The sequence below is a fragment of the Eurosta solidaginis genome, chromosome 4 (assembly GCF_040869045.1).
Source record: "Eurosta solidaginis isolate ZX-2024a chromosome 4, ASM4086904v1, whole genome shotgun sequence".
Classification (NCBI taxonomy): Eukaryota; Metazoa; Arthropoda; class Insecta; order Diptera; family Tephritidae; genus Eurosta; species Eurosta solidaginis.
The window spans coordinates 194,465,235-194,488,394 of record NC_090322.1 but is presented as its reverse complement, the minus strand read 5'-3'; the positions used below and the strand labels follow the sequence as shown (position 1 = coordinate 194,488,394).

The following is a 23,160-nucleotide window of genomic DNA, read 5'->3' as shown; positions in this document are numbered from 1 at the left end:
CAGCTTCTCATAAATTGGCGCTTAACTGACTAGGCAATTATTAATTGTTATAAAAATTACTTGAGTTGTTGTAAAGCCCATTTTTTTAGAATCCAAAAAAGTTTTACAGTTTCGTAAATTCAAAGCGGAAAACTTCTGGGTATCCTTCCTCATTAACCTTTGGAGGTAAAAAAGCTTGCACTGATGACGACGTTGCTGAACTATTTTCTGAGTTCTTTAAGTCCACGTATTCATCCAGTGGTTTTCATTCTGGTCAATATCCCTATCGCTTAGATAGCTCGAATTACATTAGGAATCCTGCTATTGATGGTAATATTGTTCTTCAGAGTCTTCAATCTTTGAAGCCCACCTTTTCTCCGGGAGCGGACGGTGTTCCTAGCTGCGTGCTTAGGTACTGCGCCGAAAACATGTATGAGCCTATTTTAAAATTATTTGAGCTATCTCTGGGATCTGCGTCATTTCCGGCACTTTGGAAACAGTCTTTTATTATACCCCTGCATAAAAAAGGTAGTAGGTCAAAAGTTGAAAACTACAGGGGTATTGCTAAACTTTCAGTCATTCCTAAAGTCTTTGAACAGATTGTCACCAATCAACTGCAATATCAGTGTTCTAGTCTTTTATCTCCATGCCAACACGGTTTTATTCGTCAAAGGTCAACCACTACAAATTTGCTTGTATTCACCTCTATAGTTATGGAAGGATTTTTAGCGAACAAGCAAACGGATGTCATCTACACGGACTTCAGCAAAGCATTTGATACCGTCAACCACGAGTTGCTTATTCATAAGCTTGATTTACTGGGCTTTCCGTTTCACCTATTAATGTGGCTGAAAAGCTATCTTTCTAACCGGACCCAAAAAGTCCTGTTCAAGTGCAATCTGTCGGAATCGTTCGGAGTTTCCTCCGGCGTACCCCAGGGAAGTCATCTAGGCCCTTTGCTCTTTGCCCTTTTCATTAATGACTTGCCACAGACAATATTATATTCCCATACTATAATGTATGCGGATGATGTAAAACTTTGCTACACTTACTGTCCTACCGATTTGAGTTCCTTGGATCTTCTTCAGGCCGACTTGGACTCGTTCCAATGTTGGTGCACAACAAATTTATTAGCTTTAAATTGCTCTAAATGTAAGCATATGACATTTCACCGAGTGAAGCCAGCATTGAAATCTTATGTAATAGATGGTACGCCTTTGGAGCGTATATCTATTGCAAATGATCTAGGTGTCCTTTTTGATCCGAAATTGAATTTTAACATGCATATTTCATCTATAGCCAACAAAGCGTTGGGTTTACTTGGATTTGTTAAAAGATGGGCTAAAGAGTTCGATGATCCGTACCTCACTAAGGTTCTTTACACATCGCTGGTTCGTCCAATACTCGAGTATTGCTCATGCGTTTGGTCCCCTGTTTCTCAAAAGCATATAAAGCGTCTTGAGTCAGTTCAAAAGCAATTTTTGATATTTGCATTGCGCGGCCTTAATTGGGACTCAAGTCTCCACCTTCCTCCATACAGAAGTAGACTTCTTCTTATTAACTTACCCACTCTGGAAAATCGGAGAATATTACTGGGGGTATTGTTCATCCATAAGCTCATTATTGGAGAAATTGATTCCGCGGACCTCCTCAGCCGCTTGTTTTTTGCGGTTCCCCCTAGAGTATCCAGACACTACGTTCCTTTCTATTTACCCCTTTGTCGACGAAACTTTGCTAAAAATAATCCTCTTCTTATCTGGTGCGCGCACTACAATGACTTGTATAGCTGCATCAGTCTTGAATGTACTTTTGCCACTATACGTAATGCAATACTTGCCTATCTAATTTAAGAGATACAAGCTAATTTAATTTGCCGGCATTTTATTCCTTCGATAAAAAACAGGAACTATCTCGCTTAAGGATGGAGGAACATTTATCAACATGTCTCATTAAGAAGGAACAAGACAGTACTGTGTTGATTGGAATCTGGTGCATTCCAACAACGTAAAAAACATGCTTTTTCAAGAGTCACTGACCGGAATCGTATGCATTCCGGCAGTATAATCTTATGGGTCAGGCATCGAGCTGATTGGAATCCGGTGCATTCCAACAACACAGGTCATGTTACTTTTTTATGCCTTGTGATGGCGTATCCTCATTACACTACTCTTAGCACTGCCGGATTCCCATGACATGCTGATTGGAATCTTGTTGCATTCCAACAGGGAGATTGGAATCCACTGCATTCAGAAGTCATGCTGAGCGGAATCTGATGCATTCCGCCAGTATAAGATTTCGGCATAAGATCTTATTTCTGCTCATATTTCTTATTATTATTATATTCTGAAATTAAATAGTAATGTTCATTAATATTTCTTTGTTTGTAATATAACATTGTTGAAAGCTCGATATATCTTAAATTTTATCTTTTGAGTTGTATATTTATATATCTTTTATATTATGCAGTCGACCATAGTTTGTCGTCGACTTTAAATAATAAATAAATAAATAAATAAATAAAAAATTAGGGCGGTTTCGTAACAAGTCACGCGAGATATACTGTTTCATGATAGCTGGGAGCATTTTAAGGAGGTCAATTCCGCTTCCAAATACGGGAGTCGACAGAAAATTTTACTTGGGCGGAGCGTCTTCATCCATTCGCACAACGAGACCTATCCAGTTAAGCTTTTGGGCTTTTATTCATTGTACTATTTTAACGGTTAAGTGCCAATTAATTATGATGATAAGCTGAGGTTCCTTGCAATTGCTTACTGGAGTTAGGAACGAATAAGAAGCGCGGAAACAATGTTGTTGTACCCTGACTGGTTAAAAATGGACGGCGGCTTGGTAGCTTGTGTTTCCTCGGAGGAACCTGAGCTTCACTCTCAGGCTGTCTTTCTAACTGGGAAAATATATAAAAGACCTGTGAGATCCCATTGCGTCAAACGCTGCTATAAGTTGCTTTCTTTAGCAGCCTCATTTTCAAAATGACACCTTCGTCTCGCTTCCTACCCATAGGTACATTGAGGGCAACGAACTTGAGGTTATTTGTCCCCCTCTACTTATTTCGACGCATATTAGCATCTTCCTCGGGGAGATTAAGAGTTCACCATTAAATTTTACTCTCGGTTCATTATCGTCGGACGTTCTCGTTTTGAAAGTTTTTTTCTGAAGCGTTCTTATATTTGATGGTACCTGTCATGGTATATGATTCAGTGTTTCGTCATGTCATTCTTAAAGCTCAGCTAATATTTATTATGAAACGCATCTGAAACAACCGATGATAGCATACTCAACCTGAACGGACCTGTTTTGGTTTGGGAGTGACGGTATTTCTCCACCAGAGAAACGTTATATTCTAAAATCCATCTCAAATGTGACCGGAACGGAATAAAGTCGAAATGCTCCTTGAAAATGAAACGTTTGGAAATAAAAATGCTATATATCAAATCGCAAATTAACACTTAAAGAAATCTTGACTGTTCCCAATTATAACCACAATTTTAAGCTTTGTTACATATTTACATACATACATATTTGCAACTGGTTTAAGCATGCGTGTGTAATTTTACATCCATATAAAGCGGTTCGAGGATATCCACCAAAAATTAAATTATTTTTATCGTCTCTTTTACAACTTTTACATTCAATGTTAGCACCATATTTAGTACTTACTATTCACAAATGTAAATTAACTGATCATGTGAAACAGACTTTACTCTGGAATTCAATTTGTATCATTTTTTCAGTTGGTAGTAGATTCTACAAACAAACAAAACAAAGCTTAATGTAAAATGAAAATAAAATACATAAAGTACGGGCTATGTGGACAGCTTTCTACTCTTTGAAGACCCGTTGTGAAATATGTATTGTAACGAATTTTAGGGAAATTCCGCTTATTTGAAACCTTCTGCCAACGTCCAAGTCGCTAAACTGTTGAATAAATAATTCCAATATTCGGTATTGCAAACTGGTCTTTATTTAGATTACTTTGGGAGGGGTACTTCACAATTATACTTCACAACCAATAGCGTGCTTAAATCAAACTGAATCGTTATTACTCTCGGTTTCCTCGTTCACCCATTTCTCCTAAAGTTTAGTAATTTCGCGAACAGTTGTAGCTCATGCTTGGTTAGTTACCAGCTATATACATGTATATCTGTAATCCACGCCTCTCCCATAGCCATATGCGTGTGTATGTGTGAGTAACTACTTCGGCTTATGACTACATCTGTGTGTGTTAGGTATCTCTTCGTTGCCTTGTACATAAGAGTGGCTGCTTCATGTTTTTCTTGTTGCGTGATTATTAACTAACAGCTTAACGATGCTGATATTCGTCACAGTATTATGAAAATCTTTTAACTGATGCAAATTTTCATAAGTCTTATTTAAAATATATAAAAGCAGACTGGAGTTGCATATGATGCATAAAGCAGGAAAGACATATAAGAGCGGGGAGCTGCAAGATTTCTAAGATCATGTGCAGATCCTACGACATTGCACTCACAAAGTTGCTTAGAGACAAGATTTAAGGCTCACGATGGGCATACGAACTGTACACTGTTAGTAACATCAGATATAGAAAGTGCTAGATACAGAAGCACGTTGAGCACGATCTGTTGTTCGTGTCCTGCCCTCGCGAGGGTAAGGCTCCTGCTACTAGGAGCGGCAGAGTTGCCAAATCTGCAGAGTTGCAGTTAGGCTTGGTCCAAGAAAACGTCTAGTATTTGCAAAGAGCGCGGAGTTATTCTATAACATAAATCCCGGTGCCTAATTGGAGGCTTTCCGTTTGGTGGTCAAACAAATCCAGGTAACACTATGTACACAGTCAGTCTATGTAAGGTCTTTATTGACCAACCAGCTCAATCTAACCTAACCTTTTTAAAATACGAAAATGATAAACAATACCTTTGCCAGACGAAATCGCTTAGATACAATTCGTTCGTCAGAGCTATCGTTCGCAATACAGAATGATGCCCTACGTCACTGCTACGAAAAGTTCATTTGTTTGAAATCAAGTTAATAATATGTACCTAAGTAAAATAGATATCATAATTTTGAACGAAAAGTAAGCACATCCTGTTAAGTAATTAAAATAATGAAATCATCTGAGAGCATTTGCTTTAGCAAAAAAAAAGTGTTGTTATTTATAATTTAGTGTTTTGGAAGCTGAAAAAAGTTTAGTGTATGAAATTGTCATAATTGACAATGATCTGAATATGTATCTCGTCATCGAAATGGCAGTTTTTGTTCGCTATGCAATAATGTGTTCAACAAAGTCCCCAATGACAACAAAATATTTTTTTTATACTCAGCTGAGCAGAGCTCACAGAGTATATTAATTTTCTTCGCATAACGTTGCCTCGTAACGGCATAAACTAATCGAGATAGATATAGACTTCTATATACCAAAATGATCAGGACGGAAAAAGAAATTCATTTAGCCATGTCCGTCCGTCCGTCTGTCTGTCCGTCCGTAAACACGATAACTTGAGTAAATTTTGAGGTATCTTAATGAAATTTGGTATGTGAGTTCCTGCACACTCATCTCAGATCGCCATTAAAAATGAACGAAATCGGACTATAACCACGCCCTTTTTTCGATATCGAAAAAGTGAGATAATTCATTACCAAAGATGGATAAAGCGATGAAACTTGGTAGGTGGGCTGACCTTATGACGCAGAATAGAAAATTTGTGAAATTTTGGACGATGGGCGTGGCGCCACCCACTTTTAAAAGGAGGTAATTTAAAAGTTTTGCAAGCTGTAATTTGGTAGCTGAGTATGTAGCGTTCGGTTACACCCAAACTTAGCCTTCCTTACTTGTTCGTTTTCATTTGATTCAACGACTTTTATTTCAATAAGTCGCTGTTTACACTCATAAAGTTTTGTTGCTGATTATCGGCAACTTCTCTTATAGAGTTTCGTGTCATATTTACATACGCCGACACAATCTAAGCAACAAATTGACATTTCTATTTCAATTATTTCTAAAAATTTGTTTTATTGATTGAAAATTAGAAAATGTATTCTGAAATATTAAAAATATCATTAAAAATTATACAAATTTACATACCTATGTTCAAAATCAACAAAAAGTTTCTTAGTAAGAAAAAAAAATTCAATTTAAAAACAAGTAAGGACGGGTGTGCCGAAGACTCCATACCTTTCATGAATGGGGCTGAACAATAATCTTATCCCGTTCGTAAACTCCAAATAATCGGATGTATAAGATAAGAAATATATAGTGAACTGATCTACATACCTAAACGATTTTTAAGATAAATATAAAATAAATAATTGCAAAAAACCCCCTTATCTGAACGATCGGTTGTATGGGATATATATTATATATAGCTCCGATCGAAATGATTTTTACAGGAAATGTTCTAGAATATATTGGAATATATATCACCAAGTTTCACGTTTTTGTATTGGAAACTAAGGGAGAAATGACCAAAAATCTTTCTATCTGAACGATCGGTTGTATGGGATAGGTATATACTATATACATAGAGCTCCGATCAAAGTGATTTTTTCAGGAAATCTTCTATATTAGAATAAATATCACCAAGTTTAACGTTTTTATATTGGAAATTAAGGGAGAAATGGCTAAAAATCTTTATATCTGAAAGATCGGTTGTATGGAATATATATTATATATAGCTCCGATCGAAATAATTTTTTCATGAAATCTTCTGTGATACATTAGAATAAATATCACCAAGTTTAACGTTTTTATATTTGAAATTAAGGAAGAAATTGCCAAAAATCTTTCTATCTGAACGATCGGTTGTATGGGATATATACTATATATAGCTCCGATCAAAGTGATTTTTTCAGGATATCTTCTATGATATATTGGAATATATATGACCGAGTTTCACATTTATACTTTCTAAATTGCGGCAGGAATGACCCAAATCGTCTTATCTGAACGATCGGTTGTATGGGAGATATATGTTATAGTGGTCCGATCCTACCCGATCCGACAAATGTCTAATATAATACAAATATACATCCTTGTGCCAAAATTCATTGAGATATCTCAAAATTTGAGGGACTAGTTTGGGTTCAAACAGACAGACGGACGGACAGACGGACATGGCTATATCAACTCAGTTCGTCGCCCTGATCAATTCGGTATACTTAATGGTGAGTCTATCTTCTATATTTCTCAACGTTACAAACATCGGACCAAAGTTAATATACCATTTCATGTTCATCAAAGGCATAATAAATAGTAGTTATAAAAAATTAAAAACCGCTCTTTTATAGCTAACCGAACTAAAAATTAGGAAATAATTTTTATCACAAACAGCTTATGCTACAGTATGTATGTGTTGAATAATTTACCATAAATAATTAACTCAAAATAGCTTTACTTATAATAAATTGAAGTCATTAACAAAATAATCAAATTCAGAGAAAAAGTGTGCGGTTCTGTATATATTGAATACTGCAATTATTCTATTTAAGAAGAGAGTTATGACAATAGGGTAAAATGAACTTCACCCTTTTTACTCTAAATTTAATAACTCTGTTAATAACTTAAATTTTGTTATAAGTAAAGTTATTTTGAGTTAGCTATTTATGGTAAATTATACGACCTCCATCTACCGTAACATAAACTATTTGTGAGCGGTATTTACAAATTTTTTAATTGAAATTTAAGTAACTTCCCGACAAGCTACAAGATTGAAACTTGGAATGTAATTCAGAATTCGATGACAATAGCTTAGGTTAGGTTTAAGTGGCTGCCGTCCGCATCGGAGCGGCATACCAACGCCTTTATAGGCCCGTTGTGAAACCACACGGATTTGTTCCTATCCTCCTAATCAAACCACTTCTTTGAGTTTGTGAAGCTAACTAAGCGTCGTGTATTGACCTCAGCTATATCAGTCAGATCTACGAGAAACATCTTGCCCATAAAACGTTGCCTTCTTCTAGCGCTGGGTATTCACAGAGTAGATAACTAACAGTTTCAGGCTCTTCTTCGTTGCCACAGCTTCTACAATAATCATTAAATGGAGCGCCAATCTTTCCGCATGCGGTTCAATACAAACGTGACCAGAGAGAAGACCTACAACTAAGGAAAGATCCCTCTTACGGAGGTTGAGAAGCTCTGGCGATCTCTTCTCATTCCATTCCGGCCATGTGAGTTTTGCGTGTGGCATTTATCATAATGCTTCCACCTGGCTCCCGCTTCCATCAGTAGAGCCTCCTTTATCTTGAGCTTTCAGGTGGAGAGCAGCATTCCCAACCTCTTACAGGATGGCGAAAGTGGTAGGAAGGTACCCCTTCTTGCAAGCTCATCCGCCATCACATTACATGGTATGCCCTTATGTCCCAGAACCCATACCAGATACAGAGTAAACTGTTCAGCCATCACGTTAAGTGATCTGCGATAGCCTACTACAGTTTCAGAATTAGTTGTGACAAAGTCAAGAGATTTCAGTGCTGCTTGACTGTCTGAGAAAATATAAACGTGCTAAGGCAGTCCACAGTGTCTTGTATGGCCGCAAGCTCGCTACAGTAATTCGGAAGGCGAAACGATCTTTGTATGTCCAATCGTTCCGAATATACACCCCCTCCGACCCTGTTATCCGGTTTGGATCCATCTCTGTAGGTCTGAATGCTGTTAGTGGGTCAATCAGGGTCATTTACCCACTGTTCCCTTTCAGGGATTAATAAATTGTATCCCTTGCTAAAGGTGGTATGTGGTTTGCAGAAATCTGTCCATTCTGGTAAGCAGAATCTGTAGAAAATTTCAGTATAGTTGCAGTGAGACCATGTGGTCAGTTTCCCCAGCCTATTAGCTGCACATGCTGCATATTTTATGCCTACCATATCTATGGTACAGTATTATATTCATGGCTTCCGTTGGCGTTGTGCGGATGGCTCCGCTTATTCATAGTAGTCCCGATGACAATGCAATAAAAAGAAAAATGCCGCTAGGTGGCGCATGGATCGATATATTTCAAAAAATCGTATTTTTGGTCCAATTTGGCTCATATTTGGAACACATATTGATACAGAAATAAAAATCGCTTTATGAAAAAAACTTCCTGCTAGGTAGCGCAAGGATCGAGATATTAAAAAATTCGTATTTTTTCCGATTTGGCTCATATTTTGAACACATGTTACATACAGAAACAGTAATCGATTTATGAAAAAGTGATAACTCCACATCAAGTGATACACACGTGTAAAAAATTTTTCACCCTGTAAACGATTACCGTGTGTAATCGAAATATATTCGAAATATATAAAAAAAAACCTTGTTTTATTTCAATTCGGACCTCAAGCCAGCTAGCAAAAACTGATTAGAAAAAAATTCCCGCTAAGTGGCGCAAGGATCGAGATATACAAAAACCTATATTTGTGGTCAGATTTGGCTCTGCTGTGCGACATTTCAGTTTACTTTGATGGTGCTAGTAATTCTAATAACCTCAGACATCAATAACGCTCTCGTTTTTAAACGTTTAATAAAATAAGCTTACTGTACTAAAATTGATTGTACTATGCCCAGCTATTTGGGTGGGTTGCACCCAACGCGTTAAGGGGCTTAGAATATTCACGCATTAAGCATGTCTGTCGTAATAGGCGCCTAGAAACCACAAACCGAGAAGATACGACGTAGTAATACCAAATCGTTCCTGAGATGGTCAGGCGTGTACCCTAATTGTGCGAATATCCGGCACGTAACAGAACATTATCCGGAAAAGGATTATCATCATCGATACAACTCCAAAAACCTTCAGAGAGTGCTTTTATCCCTACAAGAAGATGTGGGAGAATTTTTTTAAGATTTTGTACATTAGTGAAATAAGTACTTTAGGATCTTTGAGAATTATAATTTTTTTTTTTTTTTTTCATTTGTCTGTATCCATATGAATACAGCTGGTTGGTTAAGATGTTTGTAGAGCACCTTATACACCATTTAACATGACTGTTGTAAAGTTGATTTTTATCTTTACTATTATATATATTTAATGTCTCCGTAAAATTTGGTATTAATATTGTAACGATTTTACTGCAATTCCCCTTATTTGCAATCTTCTGCTAACGTTCGAATCGCTAAACTGTTGAATAAATAACTCCAATATTTAATAATGCAAAATGGCCTTTATTAAAGTACTTCACAATAACACTGATACTTCACAACCAATAGCTTGCTTAAATGAAACTGATTGTCGCGCCTCTACTGTTGCTGCTTTTATACTGTATGATTTCCTCTTTGCATTTTCTAGGCGCTTCCAGAATTTACTTAGTTACTGGTATATAATTATAACTACAGATGCACGTGTGTAGCTCTCATATGCGTTTGTATTTGTGAGCGATACTTCCACAATTATAATTGCATACTTTTGGGAGCATCTTAGATAAGATATCTGCATGTGTTTGTGCGTTGCTTCTCCGCTGCGTGTACGTACATATGTGTAGACATAATGATTGAATTATTGATGTGCTTACAAGTCACTGCTTAGCATCGGCTTACAGATGAGAGTACCCCTTAATGTTGCTAATATTCGTAACAATATTGTTCCGTTTGTTCATATTACAATATCCCGTTATATTATGTTAAGTATATAAAAGCAAGTTTGGTTTTTCAATGGCACCACGCCAGTTTTCAAATGTCACTGATTCCTATTAGGAGTGCACAAACGCCGCCTTAACTCCAGGCCAGGGAAGCATTGCATCTCCTAACTTCGCCAAAACGCCATGAGGAAGCACAAAGCCAACCTTGACGCCTATTTAAATTTTCAGCTCAACCAAAAAAGCCAGAAGAATTGCAGTTGAGCCGAGGATGACACTGCACGACCACTCCGACGAAACGACTAGAACGGAATGATTTGAGAATTATTTGATTTTAAATGTGGTAAATCGATTTCAATATTTCACAGGGACTATCTGGCATCATTGCTTGGTGTCAAACAATTGCCGTCATCTAGTGAGGTTTACAGTTCCGGCTCACACTCAATTCTCACAGGAATGCTCTGGATCATTGAGAGACTTGAGAAGCAGATGTCGTGATATTTTCGCACACGTGAAATGTGATAGGCAGATGTCGCCGTTCTTTTTCATTTAACTCATACGGCGAAAGGCTAAGCAGTGACATCTATTTTTGAAAAAGTAGGTTTATTAAAGGCAGCGTTGCCAAACTAAAAACATGTATTAACAAATTATCAGGCTCACAAATTGAACCAGACGTCTATCTGGATTTATCTGGCTCAAATCGTTGTTGCATTTACATGCAAAATTATTTATCTGGCTCAGGCTCTTTGCCACCGGATGATGGCTAATATTCTGTTTTATCTACGGCCATCGAGATAAGCAACAGGTGTGTGTTTCCATTATTAACAGGGTGTTTTTAAACCAATTTTTGAGCGAAAAATTTTCGTAATGTTGGTAACATTGATTGTATTCCTTTTTTTTTATGGAAGGTTATATTGCATTTAGATTTGCTTAAAATATGTAAATATGTATATATATTTATCCTATTTTCTCCAACAAACAATGTCGAATATTTACTTATTTATGTTCCTCAATTGTGGAGTTGAATTTTGTTTATATGTATTTTGATTTGTCGTAGCGGAACGACACTGACAGCGAGACAATTTTTGTTGTTTGACGTGATCTTGAACAGATACTAAATATTTACACATTTAAAATATGTTTTTTTATACCCAGCTGTACTTGTACACAGGGTATTATAACTTTGATTGGATAACGGTTAGTTGTACAGGTATAAAGGAATCGAGATAGATATAGACTTCCATATACCAAAATCATCAGTATCGAAAAAAAATTTGATTGAGCAATTTCCGTCCGCCCGTCCGCCAGTCCGTTAACATGATAACTTGAGTAAATATTGAGATATCTTCACCAAATTTGGTACACGAGCTTACCTGTATCCAGAATATATTGGTATTGAAAATGAGCCAAATCGGATGATAACCACGCCCACTTTTTATAAATGTAACATTTTGGAAAACACAAAAAACCTGATTATTTAGTAAATAATACACCTAGAATATTGAAATTTGACGTGTGGACTGATATTGAGACTCTTGATAAAAATTAAAAAATTTTAAATGGGTGTGGCACCGCCCACTTGTGATAAAATCAATTTTACAAATATTATTAATCAGTACCTGGGCGACCGAGCTTTGCTCGGCAACGTTTCGTTGTGCTGAGAAATCTTTCTAATAGTAATCTATGAGAAATTGCAATTATTCATTTAAAAGAAAATTATTTAAAATTAAGTCGAATCATGTGTAAGATTTTTTACGAAGATTTTTAACTTTAATGTTCTCCTTTAAAATTTTAATAGAATACGAGTAAGTAGAGTACTATTTCGTCTAACTACCCCAGCCCTAAATGCCAACCCTACTCAAAAATGTCCCTATTGTAATGCGGAGTGAAATACCTTTCGTTTGATACCCATATCGGTATATCTCATGCAATTTTTTTTTAATTTCGAATAGGTGGCAACCCTAAATGGCAACCCTACTCAAAAATGTCGCTATTGTAATGCGGAGTGAAATACCTTTCGTTTGATACCCACATCGGCATATCTCATTCAATTTTTTTTTTAATTTCGAATAGGTGGCAACCCTAAATGGCAACCCTACTCAAAAATGTCCCTATTGTAATGCGGAGTGAAATACCTTTCGTTTGATACCCACATCGGCATATCTCATGCAATTTTTTTTATATTTCGATTAGGTGGCAACCCTAAATGGCAACCCTGCTCAAAAATGTCCTTATTGCAATGCGGAGTGAAATACCTTTCGTTTGATACCCATATAGGCATATCTCATGCATTTTTTTTAATTTCGAAAAAGTGGCAACCCTAAATGGCAACCCTACTCAAAAATGTCCCTATTGTAAAGCGGAGTGAAATACCTTACGTTTGATACCCATATCGCATATCTCATGCAATTTTTTTTTAATTTCGAATAGGTGGTAACCTTGTGAAACATTCTGAGTGGCAACACCTAGGTAGAAAGTCTTAGAAGATGATACATTATCTCTGTCCCAAATTTCATTTAAATCGGTTGAGCCGTTCTCGAGATCGTTCGGCTATACAAACCAACAAGAATTGCTCGTTTAAAGTTATCAAGATAAATAAAAAATCGTTAATCCTATCGTAACAAAGTTCCGCAGAGAGGTTGCCTTTACTATATTCAATGCTTTGAAGAAAAATTTACGAAATCGTTTTAGAACCACGCCCACTTTTATACAAAAGATTTTTAAAAGGGTCGTGGACGAATAAAATAAGATATATCTTTGCAAAAAAGAGCTTTATATCAATGGTATTTCATTTCCCAAGTGGATTTATAACAATAAATAGGAAAAACTTTAAAATTTAAAAAATGAGCGTGGCACCGCCCCTTTTATGACTAAGCTATTTTCTATGTTTCGGGAGCCATAACTCGAAGAAACATTAGTTCAGAAAGAACCGTATGTATATGTATTATTGCGCAGCCTTGTAGCATTATTAAGCACACAAAACAAACAACAACAGCATTTCAAGTGTACAGCCGGGTATGTAATGTTCGGTTTCACCCGAACTTAGACTTCCTTACTTGTTGAGATTTCTTTGGAATAGCCTGCGACTTAAAGCCACGCATTTTGCATTGGTTTTAATCCGCGGTCGTCAAACCAATCTTATTCTGGGGCATTACGGTTTGGATGCTTATATCTGGTACACCCGCAATGGCTCTAGTGGTTATGCTCAACCTTCTCTCTTGTATGGTACTCTCCAGGCGTATTGTAATGTGATAAGACTGAATGTAGTCCTATCTTGTAGCGACATAAGATTTGGCTATATACCACCATTCTGGTAGCCATCTCGGAAAACTTTCGCCAACTTGATTATACTACTCAGACCCTTCCTTTAGATCACAAATTCTATATTAGAATCCCAGCGACACGAATGGCATGATATCTCCAATCCATACCCATATGGCTCCAAATTGAATGACAATGTGGGTAGTGGTATATAATCAAAATATCTTTCGCTCTTCTTAACTATTATGCTACTGAGCCATAGCAGCGTCTTTCAGGCAGAACTAACAGCCATAAAAGAGGCTGCTCGATGGCTACTGTCTAGGAATTCCAGGTCCATTGCAATTTAATCTAACAGAAAAGCTCTTCAAGGTGGAGGCACTTCATTGCCTCTTTATCGGAGCTTGGTTACGCTGAAATCGAAGGCGTACTGCGCTTTATTAGACGTACAAATTGGTTCAACTTCTAACATATTTATATAAAGGAGGAGACGTATTACTGAAAGAAAAGATGAGGCCTCCTGAAACACAGCTTGAAGTAGAAAAGTGAACCCGGAGGGAACAAGTGTGAAGCGCTGAATATGCTGATTGATAGGAATAAATCGCGAAGGTTTAATAAAAAAAGGCGTGTGTCCCAAGAACTCGTGAAGTTCGATCTAAACATACATTGTACATCTACGTAGAAAACTAATTTTTTAAGGTTGAAGCTAAACGACCACAGAGGTAACATTCCCAGAAACATATAATTTCAAGGTACTTGAGAAGAGCTTCCTCGGCTTTTTATCTATCGGTAACAAGCCACACCAAAAAACTATTATTTTATTATCGAAAGCGAAATTGGCATCGAGTTACAAAAGTGGTATCGATTTTACATTGAAATTTAATGGTTATCAGTATTATAACATACCGATGAGTCGTCGATAACATATCGATCACACGCCGAAAACAAATCGGTATGCTCTAATAACAGTTTTGTAACTTTTAAATAACAAATCGATCATTTTTTGATCAACAATCTATCAATTTTCCATAATATATCGAAAAAATTTTAGGTTAACATATCGATAAAATTTCTATAAATAACACTGGACCACGAATTTCAACTTTTTTTCTTTACCAGAAACACCGTTATGAAATTCGTATGTAAAATCACCCCCTGATTTCGAAAATTGAGTTCATTTTTGATTCTATGGTACCGTTTTTGAGATATTTGAAATTTACCGTTATTCGAAAAAATCAAAAAGATGGCTCCCTTTAATTACGTATATCTCACGAACTCAAGCAATTGCAAATAAGTTTACAGAATCGGAAAGACGATAAAATTTGCTATAAATGCATCATACATTGTTTTTTGCTCAACCATATAGTTTTCGAGATATTAGCTCATCATTTCAGATTTTTGTTTTTTTTTATGAAAAAATATGAAAAAAATTACTTTTTGCGAGGGCAGCATTCCAAAACCACAACTTTTTTTCCAAATATTTTTTATTTACGTAAAGCTCTGTTTAACTAGAAAAAAGATAAGCTATCAAATGAAGAAAATCGATGCAAAACTATGTAAGTTATAAGCGATCAAATAAAAATGCCCAGGTTGCGCAATTTCAACGTATACCTCAAAACGTATGTATGGTATAAAGAAGAGTGAAATATCTAGCTATGCTCTGTTTCTATTTAGTTAAAAGTTCAATTTATGAATGAAATTACCCATATTTTCAACTTTTTTTTTTTTTAAATTTATTTATGTTTGTACTATATTCTAACAATCTTTATCTTAATTTTATTTTACTATGTAGTCGAAATAATTATGTGTTCGACTTTGACGTTTATTCAGTTTAGGATCGGTTTCTCTTATGAGAAACTAGCAGTAATCACCCATCATTGCGACGTCCCAGAATCCTTGATATCGATTTTCAATTAATTTCATTTGCTGATGAAACCTTTCGCCATGTTCGTCACTTTCGTCGCCAAGATTTGCCGGCAAAAAAGCTCAAATGTGAGTGCAGAAAGTGAATTTTTAACGACATATTTACGCCTGGAAAGAAAATATTAGTTAAGTAAACAAGTTATAGAATTTTGGGAAATTAATTTTAATAAGCCTTTAATATTTACCCATTTTCGCATAATTATTGATTAAGTCGTTCACTATCTGCTCGTAGTTAGGGCTTTTGTGTCTACCGAGAAAAGAAGCAACGACGTTTTCAAAGGATTCCCACGCTGCTGCCTCAAGTGATGAGAGTAGTCCTTTGAATTGATTATTGTTGATCAACTTTTTTATTTGTGGTCCGACAAAAATACCTTCCTTTATCTTGGCTTGAGAAATATCTGGAAAAATTGTTTTCAAATAGTCGAATGCTTCGCCTTCTTTGTCCAAAGCCTTAACAAAGTTTTTAATGAGACCGAGCTTGATGTGTAAGGGTGGAAGTATGATTTTCTCTTTCTTGACAAGAGGGGTGTATTTGATGTTATCCACACCAACGGTAAACTCGACTCTTTCCGGCCAATCCTTTCTGACGTAGTGGTCCTTACGAGCTCGGCTATCCCACTTGCAGAGGAAGCAGCAGTGCTTGGTGTAGCCACCTGCGGTCTACGCATAGCATTGCAACGACTTTGAGATCAGAACATATTTTCCAATCATGCTCTTCATATTTGATAAATTTGAGTAGTTTTTGCATTTCCTCGTAGGTTTCCTTTGTATTTACTGCATGTGCTAGCGGGATAGAAGGCTTTTTGTTACCAATATGCAATAATACAGCCTTTAAACTCAGTTTATTGCTGTCTATGAACAATCGCCACTCTTTTGAATCATATGTTTGACCAAACTCTAAATAAACCAGGAATGTCGTTGCAGTAGCATATACTGTCTTTCTTGGTATAGTGTTTGGAAAATGGTTCGTGACGAGTTCTACAATATATCACCTTAACATCGGATGATACAAATTTAAATTGCTGCATACGAGAAGTGTGGATCTCGGCCTTTTCCTTGGATAGTTCCAAATCTCTTATCCAATCATTAAGTTGTGCTTGTGATAGAACGTTTTTCTCCTTTCCCATGCGAAATTCAGTACAACTTGATTCCCCGCACTCAGATGTTACTGTTGACAATGGAACTGGATCCGCAACTGCCGTTGAATGTAGTACTGGTAATGTCACTGTAGGTACGCTGGCATAGGTTCATCTTCTTGATCTTCCAACGCCAAGTACTTTTGTTTGACAAATATAACACTCTATTGAATGGCAAGTAGGTTCTCTCCATATCATTGGTGTATCAAATTTTATTTGTTGTCCGGATTCCAACTGAATCAATTCTACTCGACACGATGTACACAAAGTGTTCGGTGTCCATGGTGTTTCAGCATTTTTAGGCTCAATGCCAAAATACTTGGAGTATAAAGTTTTGATATGATCTGAGAACACTCGTCGTCGCCTTATGATAGTATATTGGCCACACATGAAACAGAACATAACTGGATCGTTATTACACTCAAATTCTCGCGTCCTTTTACTCATTTTATTTTTCTTTACTAAATCACGGTTTTGAAATTTGACTTATGAACTGAACTATCTCCGGCGAGCCTTGCAGATGTTATGAAGTTTCAAGGCGCATTAACTCATATTTATACTCGGAACAAGAATAAAATTTAAAAAATCAAATCTTACCTAGACAGAAAGGTTCCTTTTTATACGAAGCCGGGAAAAGAAAATACTACCTGCTTTAGATGTAGGCTTTAAAAATTTTCTGTGTCTTATAATTTTGAAAATCTACCTGCATACTTACCCATAAGTGACGGAAATACATGTTTATAACTACATGCCTACAGCAGCTTTCGAACCCAACCACTCTTCCTTTCGATGCAACCACTCTACCTACTATAAAACAATTCGAGTATTAAAAGTACTATTTGATTTATTTAAAGAAAAAGTATTATCATTGTTATGGTGTTATTCGTTTATCCGGATAATATCCCATTTGATCGCTTATAACTTACGTAGTTTTGCATCGATTTTCTTCGATGATAGTTGATTTTTTTTTCTAATTAAGCAGAGCTTTACGTAAATAAAAAATATTTGGAAAAAAAGTTGTGGTTTTGGAATGCTGCCCTCGCAAAAAGTAATTTTTTTCATATTTTTTCATAAAAAAAAAACAAAAATCTGAAATGATGAGCTAATATCTCGAAAACTATATGGTTGAGCAAAAAACAATGTATGATGCATTTATAGCAAATTTTATCGACTTTCCGATTCTGTAAACCTATTTGCAATTGCTTGACCCGTTCGTGAGATATACGTAATTAAAGGGAGCCATCTTTTTGGTTTTTTCGAATAACGGTAAATTGCAAATATCTCAAAAAACGGTACCATAGAATCAAAAATGAACTCGATTTTCGAAATCAGGGGGTGGTTTTACATACGAATTTCATAACGGCGTCTCTGGTAAATTTTGACCGTCGACCAGTGTAATCAATGATTTTTCGATAAAAACCGATACATTTCAATAACAAATCGGTAAATTTTCAAAAAAAATCGAAGACTTTTAGATAACAAATCGATAACATACCGGTAACTAATTGTTGACTCTCCGTTAATAAGTCTATAACAAATCGTAACTTTTTGATTATACATTATTAAGTTTCCGATTAATAATCCCAAACTTGTCGATAAGTTTTCGATAACAAACCGATAGCTCGTCGATCAAAAATCAACGACTCATCAATATCCTTCGTTAAAGATAGCAAGTTTATAACACTTAGCTAACAATTCGATAACTCGTCTACACATCTTCAATAACACACCGACAACTAACCGATAATTTAACGATAACAAAGCGTTATTACTTTGACAATTGATAACACTTAAATTTTTTATTGCTATCTCCTTCTTTTCTTTTTTCATGCCCAAACTTTTTTTTCTGACAATTTACAAAAAAAAATGGATCAGAACTAGGAACTAAACTTTTTTAGTTAAGGGTAATTTTATTCATTGACTAATTGACACCTTGAGGGACAACGAGAATAAAAAATATTGAAATACTGCGAATCTTCTGCCCACAACAAACTTTTCATACATACTAACGATATAATTTGGCTGTGTAACGCCCAAAAGCAAAACAAAAACAACAGGAACAATGTTTATAAGTAGATATATGTAAAATTTTCAAATTATTAAGTTTTGCTGGTAGACTTAAATTCGTACTCAGAATTAAGCTCTCAAAACAGCTCACAATCAGTAACGAATCGGCCACCGCCTAAACCGTTTGACTGTCGCGCGTTTTCCACTTACGGTCTTAATTTTTTTTGTTTAATGAGCGTTAATGCGTTATTTATGTACAGACGAACAAGTTTATCTCGCATTAATTGAAGTATACTTTAGTGTCATAAGAATAGTGCTTTATGCGTAGAAATGCCTGTATCGCTTAGCTCTGCAGTGAATTTACAACAGAATCAATCTTTGATCTCTGCGTTAAATAACACAGTGTTACAAAAAAGATAAAATTGAAAAACCTTGGAAGTCATACCATAGATCTCGAAGACCTAAAAATGACTGCATACAAGATTTTCCCTGGATACCACGAAAAGTCGTGAGTTTCGGACAAAAAACGGGGTTTCGTGCCTTAAGAGCTTTGTGGGATGTACCTGAGCTCATTCTTTAAAACGACATATGTGTGACCATTACCGTGTATTCACACAAATTTCCAAATATATCCCCATGCCGTTTTAAAAAATTAAGTTTTGTCTATCCAAAACTAGTAAAAGATTTAAAATCGGTTGGTAGCTGCAAAACCTACAGTCATATTTAGGGCAGTTCAAAAATTTGTATATTGAAGTGCAAATCACAATACATATACAAAATTATACGTACACTGAATTTTTTTAAATTGAAAAAACAAAACAATAATATTAGAATTTTTATGGTCCCCTTAATGAATAAATTTTGAATTAAAATTTTTATAAGTGCTAGAATATTTTTGAAAATTTTTTTGTTGTCAATTTGTTAGTGTAAATTTGAATATCATACCGAAGTGCCTTGGCTTCATATAGAAGTGCAAAAACTGATTAAAGTCATTCTTCCGAATTGCTAATTTATATCCGTAGTATTGAATCGGAGTTATACGATTATTCGGATCTTTCTGTTTGAGATTTAAACTCCAGCCAGTTTCACCAGTAGGAAATAATAGAAGAAATAACATAGGGTCTGTGTGCGGTGAATTGAACGACAAAAAATGCGAATCGTATTGGCCTTTAGGATAAACACGAACATCTATTTTTCGATTTATTGCACCGTCTTGCGTATCGATTATAGCGGCCAATTCTTGGCAAGTTAGTTTGTTATAAACTCGCGGATGATCGGTTGGTGTAGTATAAAAGCTCAAGTTATATTCTTTATCGATGTTATTTTTTTGGATTTCATAAAGATTTCTGTATTGTTCAGCATACGGATTTTTATTCAGAATTGGTTGAAGTATTTGAAGAACATCATCTCTTTTTCCTCTTTTGGCTCTTTCAAACATAGCTTCGCCATTGTCATATATGTAAATTTGTCCAAATTGAGGGAATTTACCGTTGTGTTCCAGCGATGTAGTTGCTTTTAAGTGAGCTTCGCCTAAAGTACTCATTGCATAGACTCCTTTTTTCAAGTCTACATTTTGAGCATTGAAGGAAGCAAAGGCGAATAAATTGTTGTACACTCTAATTTTCTCGGAAATGTTTATTTATTTCATTGCTTTCGTACAACAATTTCTTTAGTATTTCGAGGTACTCGTCGTTATATGGTAGTACAATTTTACCCTGGTGACAACATGAATGTTTGGAACGCGACATTTCATTTTTGAACGTGAGAGCGTGACAATGTTCGCATTCTGTTTCTAAATCTCCCATATCCAAATATTCAATCTTTGACTCCGCATCATATAACCCAAACATCAATTTGCTTTTCTTTGCTTTTGCCATACGGTAATTTTCTCGTGCTGATTTACGCTTCTCGGCTTTCCCCTCCTCATATTTTTCTGCACGGTTTTTCAAAATTTTTGATTTGTTTTTCTTATAGAATTTCACATCGAAATGTAGTATTTTCACTTTGTTTTTCTCAACAAACCTTTTCTTATCATTGCGACGTTGAATACGTGTTTTCTAGGCCAACTAAGCTTCGGTTAAATTTAACTTCTTTCTACCCATTGTAAAATACCTTGTTTTATATATATAGTAAAATTTTACCCTGGTGACAACATGAATGTTTGGAACGCGACATTTCATTTTTGAACGAAATGTAATATTTCACATCGAAATGTAATATTTTCACTTTGCTTTTCTCAACAAACCTTTTCTTATCATTGCGACGTTGAATACGTGTTCTCTGCGCCAACTCAGCTTCGGTTAAATTTAACTTCTTTCTATAAATTAAAAAATAATTTTAAAAAAATTTTTTAGTTAAACGGTTTTATTGAAAACAATACTTACATGAAGTAATAATAATACTAAAAGCTAGAAAATAATTAGGTAGGTCCTAGGTACTAGTCATCACACTCCTATCAATCTAGGGCGTTGCTCAGATAATTAAATAAAAGCGTTGGGAGATTTTTTTCATGGGTCGCTTTCTATTCTTGTATGTATTATGGGTTCCAAATATGAGCCAAATAGGACTACAAATACGATTTTTTTTGAATATCTCGATCCCTGGGCCACCTAGCGGCAATTTTCTTATTATTGCATTGTCATCGGGTTCTGAACTATATCCCAAGTTTCAAGGAAGTTACTTAAATTTCAATTACAAAATTCGTGCCAACCATCCAACCAGCCAGCCTGACAAACCAACCTAAATAAAACCGTTTAATTAAAAACTGTACATACTACATAAAGATCATACCACTGAAATAAAATATTCCCGGAAGAAAAAAAATTGTTTATATATTAAAGAAGGAAAGTGTGCAAAAGGCAATTCTAAACTTAAACAACAATGAGCCAAAGAAATATTTCTTAGTCATAATCTTGATATAATTATACACTGAGTTCCAGTTTGTTTCCAATACAGGGTTATATAATCTTCCTATAAATGTGTGCCTACAGATAGCAACAAAGTTGACGAAACTCGAGAAAACTGAAAAACTAAATAAATTTGTTCGTTGGGATAATTTTCACAGTTGTGTTATGTTTTCCCAGTTAATATATAACGAACAAATTTATTTAGTTTTTCACTTTTCTCGAGTTTCGTATATATACGAGCCAAATAAAATTATTTTATCAAATATAAACAAAAATCAGCTGTTCTACAAATCAATTAAAACTTACAGTTTGCGCTGCCATCTAGCGTATGATAGCAACTACCAGTAATGCAGTGCAAATATTCATAATAGTGCCATAGTACAAATAGATTTCTTTGTGTGCTCACAATGGTTTATTTTTAACAAATTATTTTAATCAAATATAGCTACACAAAACCTCTACGACGAAAATTGCCCAAAGGTCGCTAATAGCCTGCATCTCCATCTTTACAACAAAAACTTTGTTTATAGATTTGGATTCCAAATAAGAGCGAAAAAGGGACCCGTATATAAAAACAGCAGTTTCTCGCAATTTCTCTTTTGAGTCATAAGTCACCTTTTCATAGACCGGGTCACATATGATGATCATTGGAAAGGTCCTAAATCTCTTCTTACACGATCCAGAGTGAAACTGAAATCGAATTATAGCCAACAAAGTTATACAATCGCAAGAGGCCAAAGGTTCGAAAAACCGATTTTTCCCGCAACTCACGGTTTTGGGGGTGTCCGGGGCAAATATTGTATGCATTCATTCTTAGATCTTCGAGATCTACTAGAAAAATTGTATAACCTCCCAGGTATTTTTTGTTGTCACACAGTGTAATCGCTTTAATCTTGATACGCTTATTGTGTAATTTATGGAATATTGAAATTTGATAATTTTGTTGTTAACATTTCTTGTTTATGTTCAGATTTAGTTTTATCGCGTGATGTGCTTGTGCTTAAGCGCTGAAGTGATAGAGGTCAAAAAATGTTGTTATTTTGATAAAAATAATGATGTCATTCTTGGGTGCCGTCACACTTTAGTCAAATAAACATAAATAATACTGAATAAATTCCGAGAGATGAGCTGCATGCTTCTATTATAAATGATAGTTGGGATTCGCCTTTTCATGGGGATGCTAAGGTTAGGTTGAACTGGCCGGTCTGTGATGATCTCACATTGACTGAATGAGTCGACAGTGTTACCAGAAGTTTGCTCAAGGACCAAACTGAAAACATATTAGAAATCAGGACCTATGTTATAAAACAACTACGTCCTCTTGGCAAATCCTAGAAGCTTTTTAGGATCCATGCAACTTGCTGTTACTAGCTTATCGGCTTTTTCATTCCCATTTATTTCCATGTATGCTG

At 35.5% G+C, this 23,160-nt stretch overlaps 1 protein-coding gene across 9 annotated transcripts in view; it reads left to right on the top strand.

Moving 5' to 3' along the window:
- Kap3 (kinesin associated protein 3) overlaps nucleotides 1-23,160 on the top strand; it is a 154,334-nt gene that overhangs the window by 45,475 nt on the left and 85,699 nt on the right. The window contains exon 1 of one of the 9 annotated variants that reach the window (XM_067784468.1): nucleotides 19,021-19,131. The exons of 4 other annotated variants lie outside the window; for them this stretch is intronic. Coding sequence is in view for 1 of the 5 variants with exons in the window: in XM_067784464.1 (XP_067640565.1) it covers nucleotides 19,084-19,131 (48 nt within the window). In the remaining 4 variants the exon portion in view is untranslated. Of the gene's footprint in view, nucleotides 1-19,020; nucleotides 19,132-23,160 lie in introns of those variants that run through there. 4 more of the 9 variants (XM_067784467.1, XM_067784466.1, XM_067784464.1 and 1 more) reach the window with 4 other exon arrangements.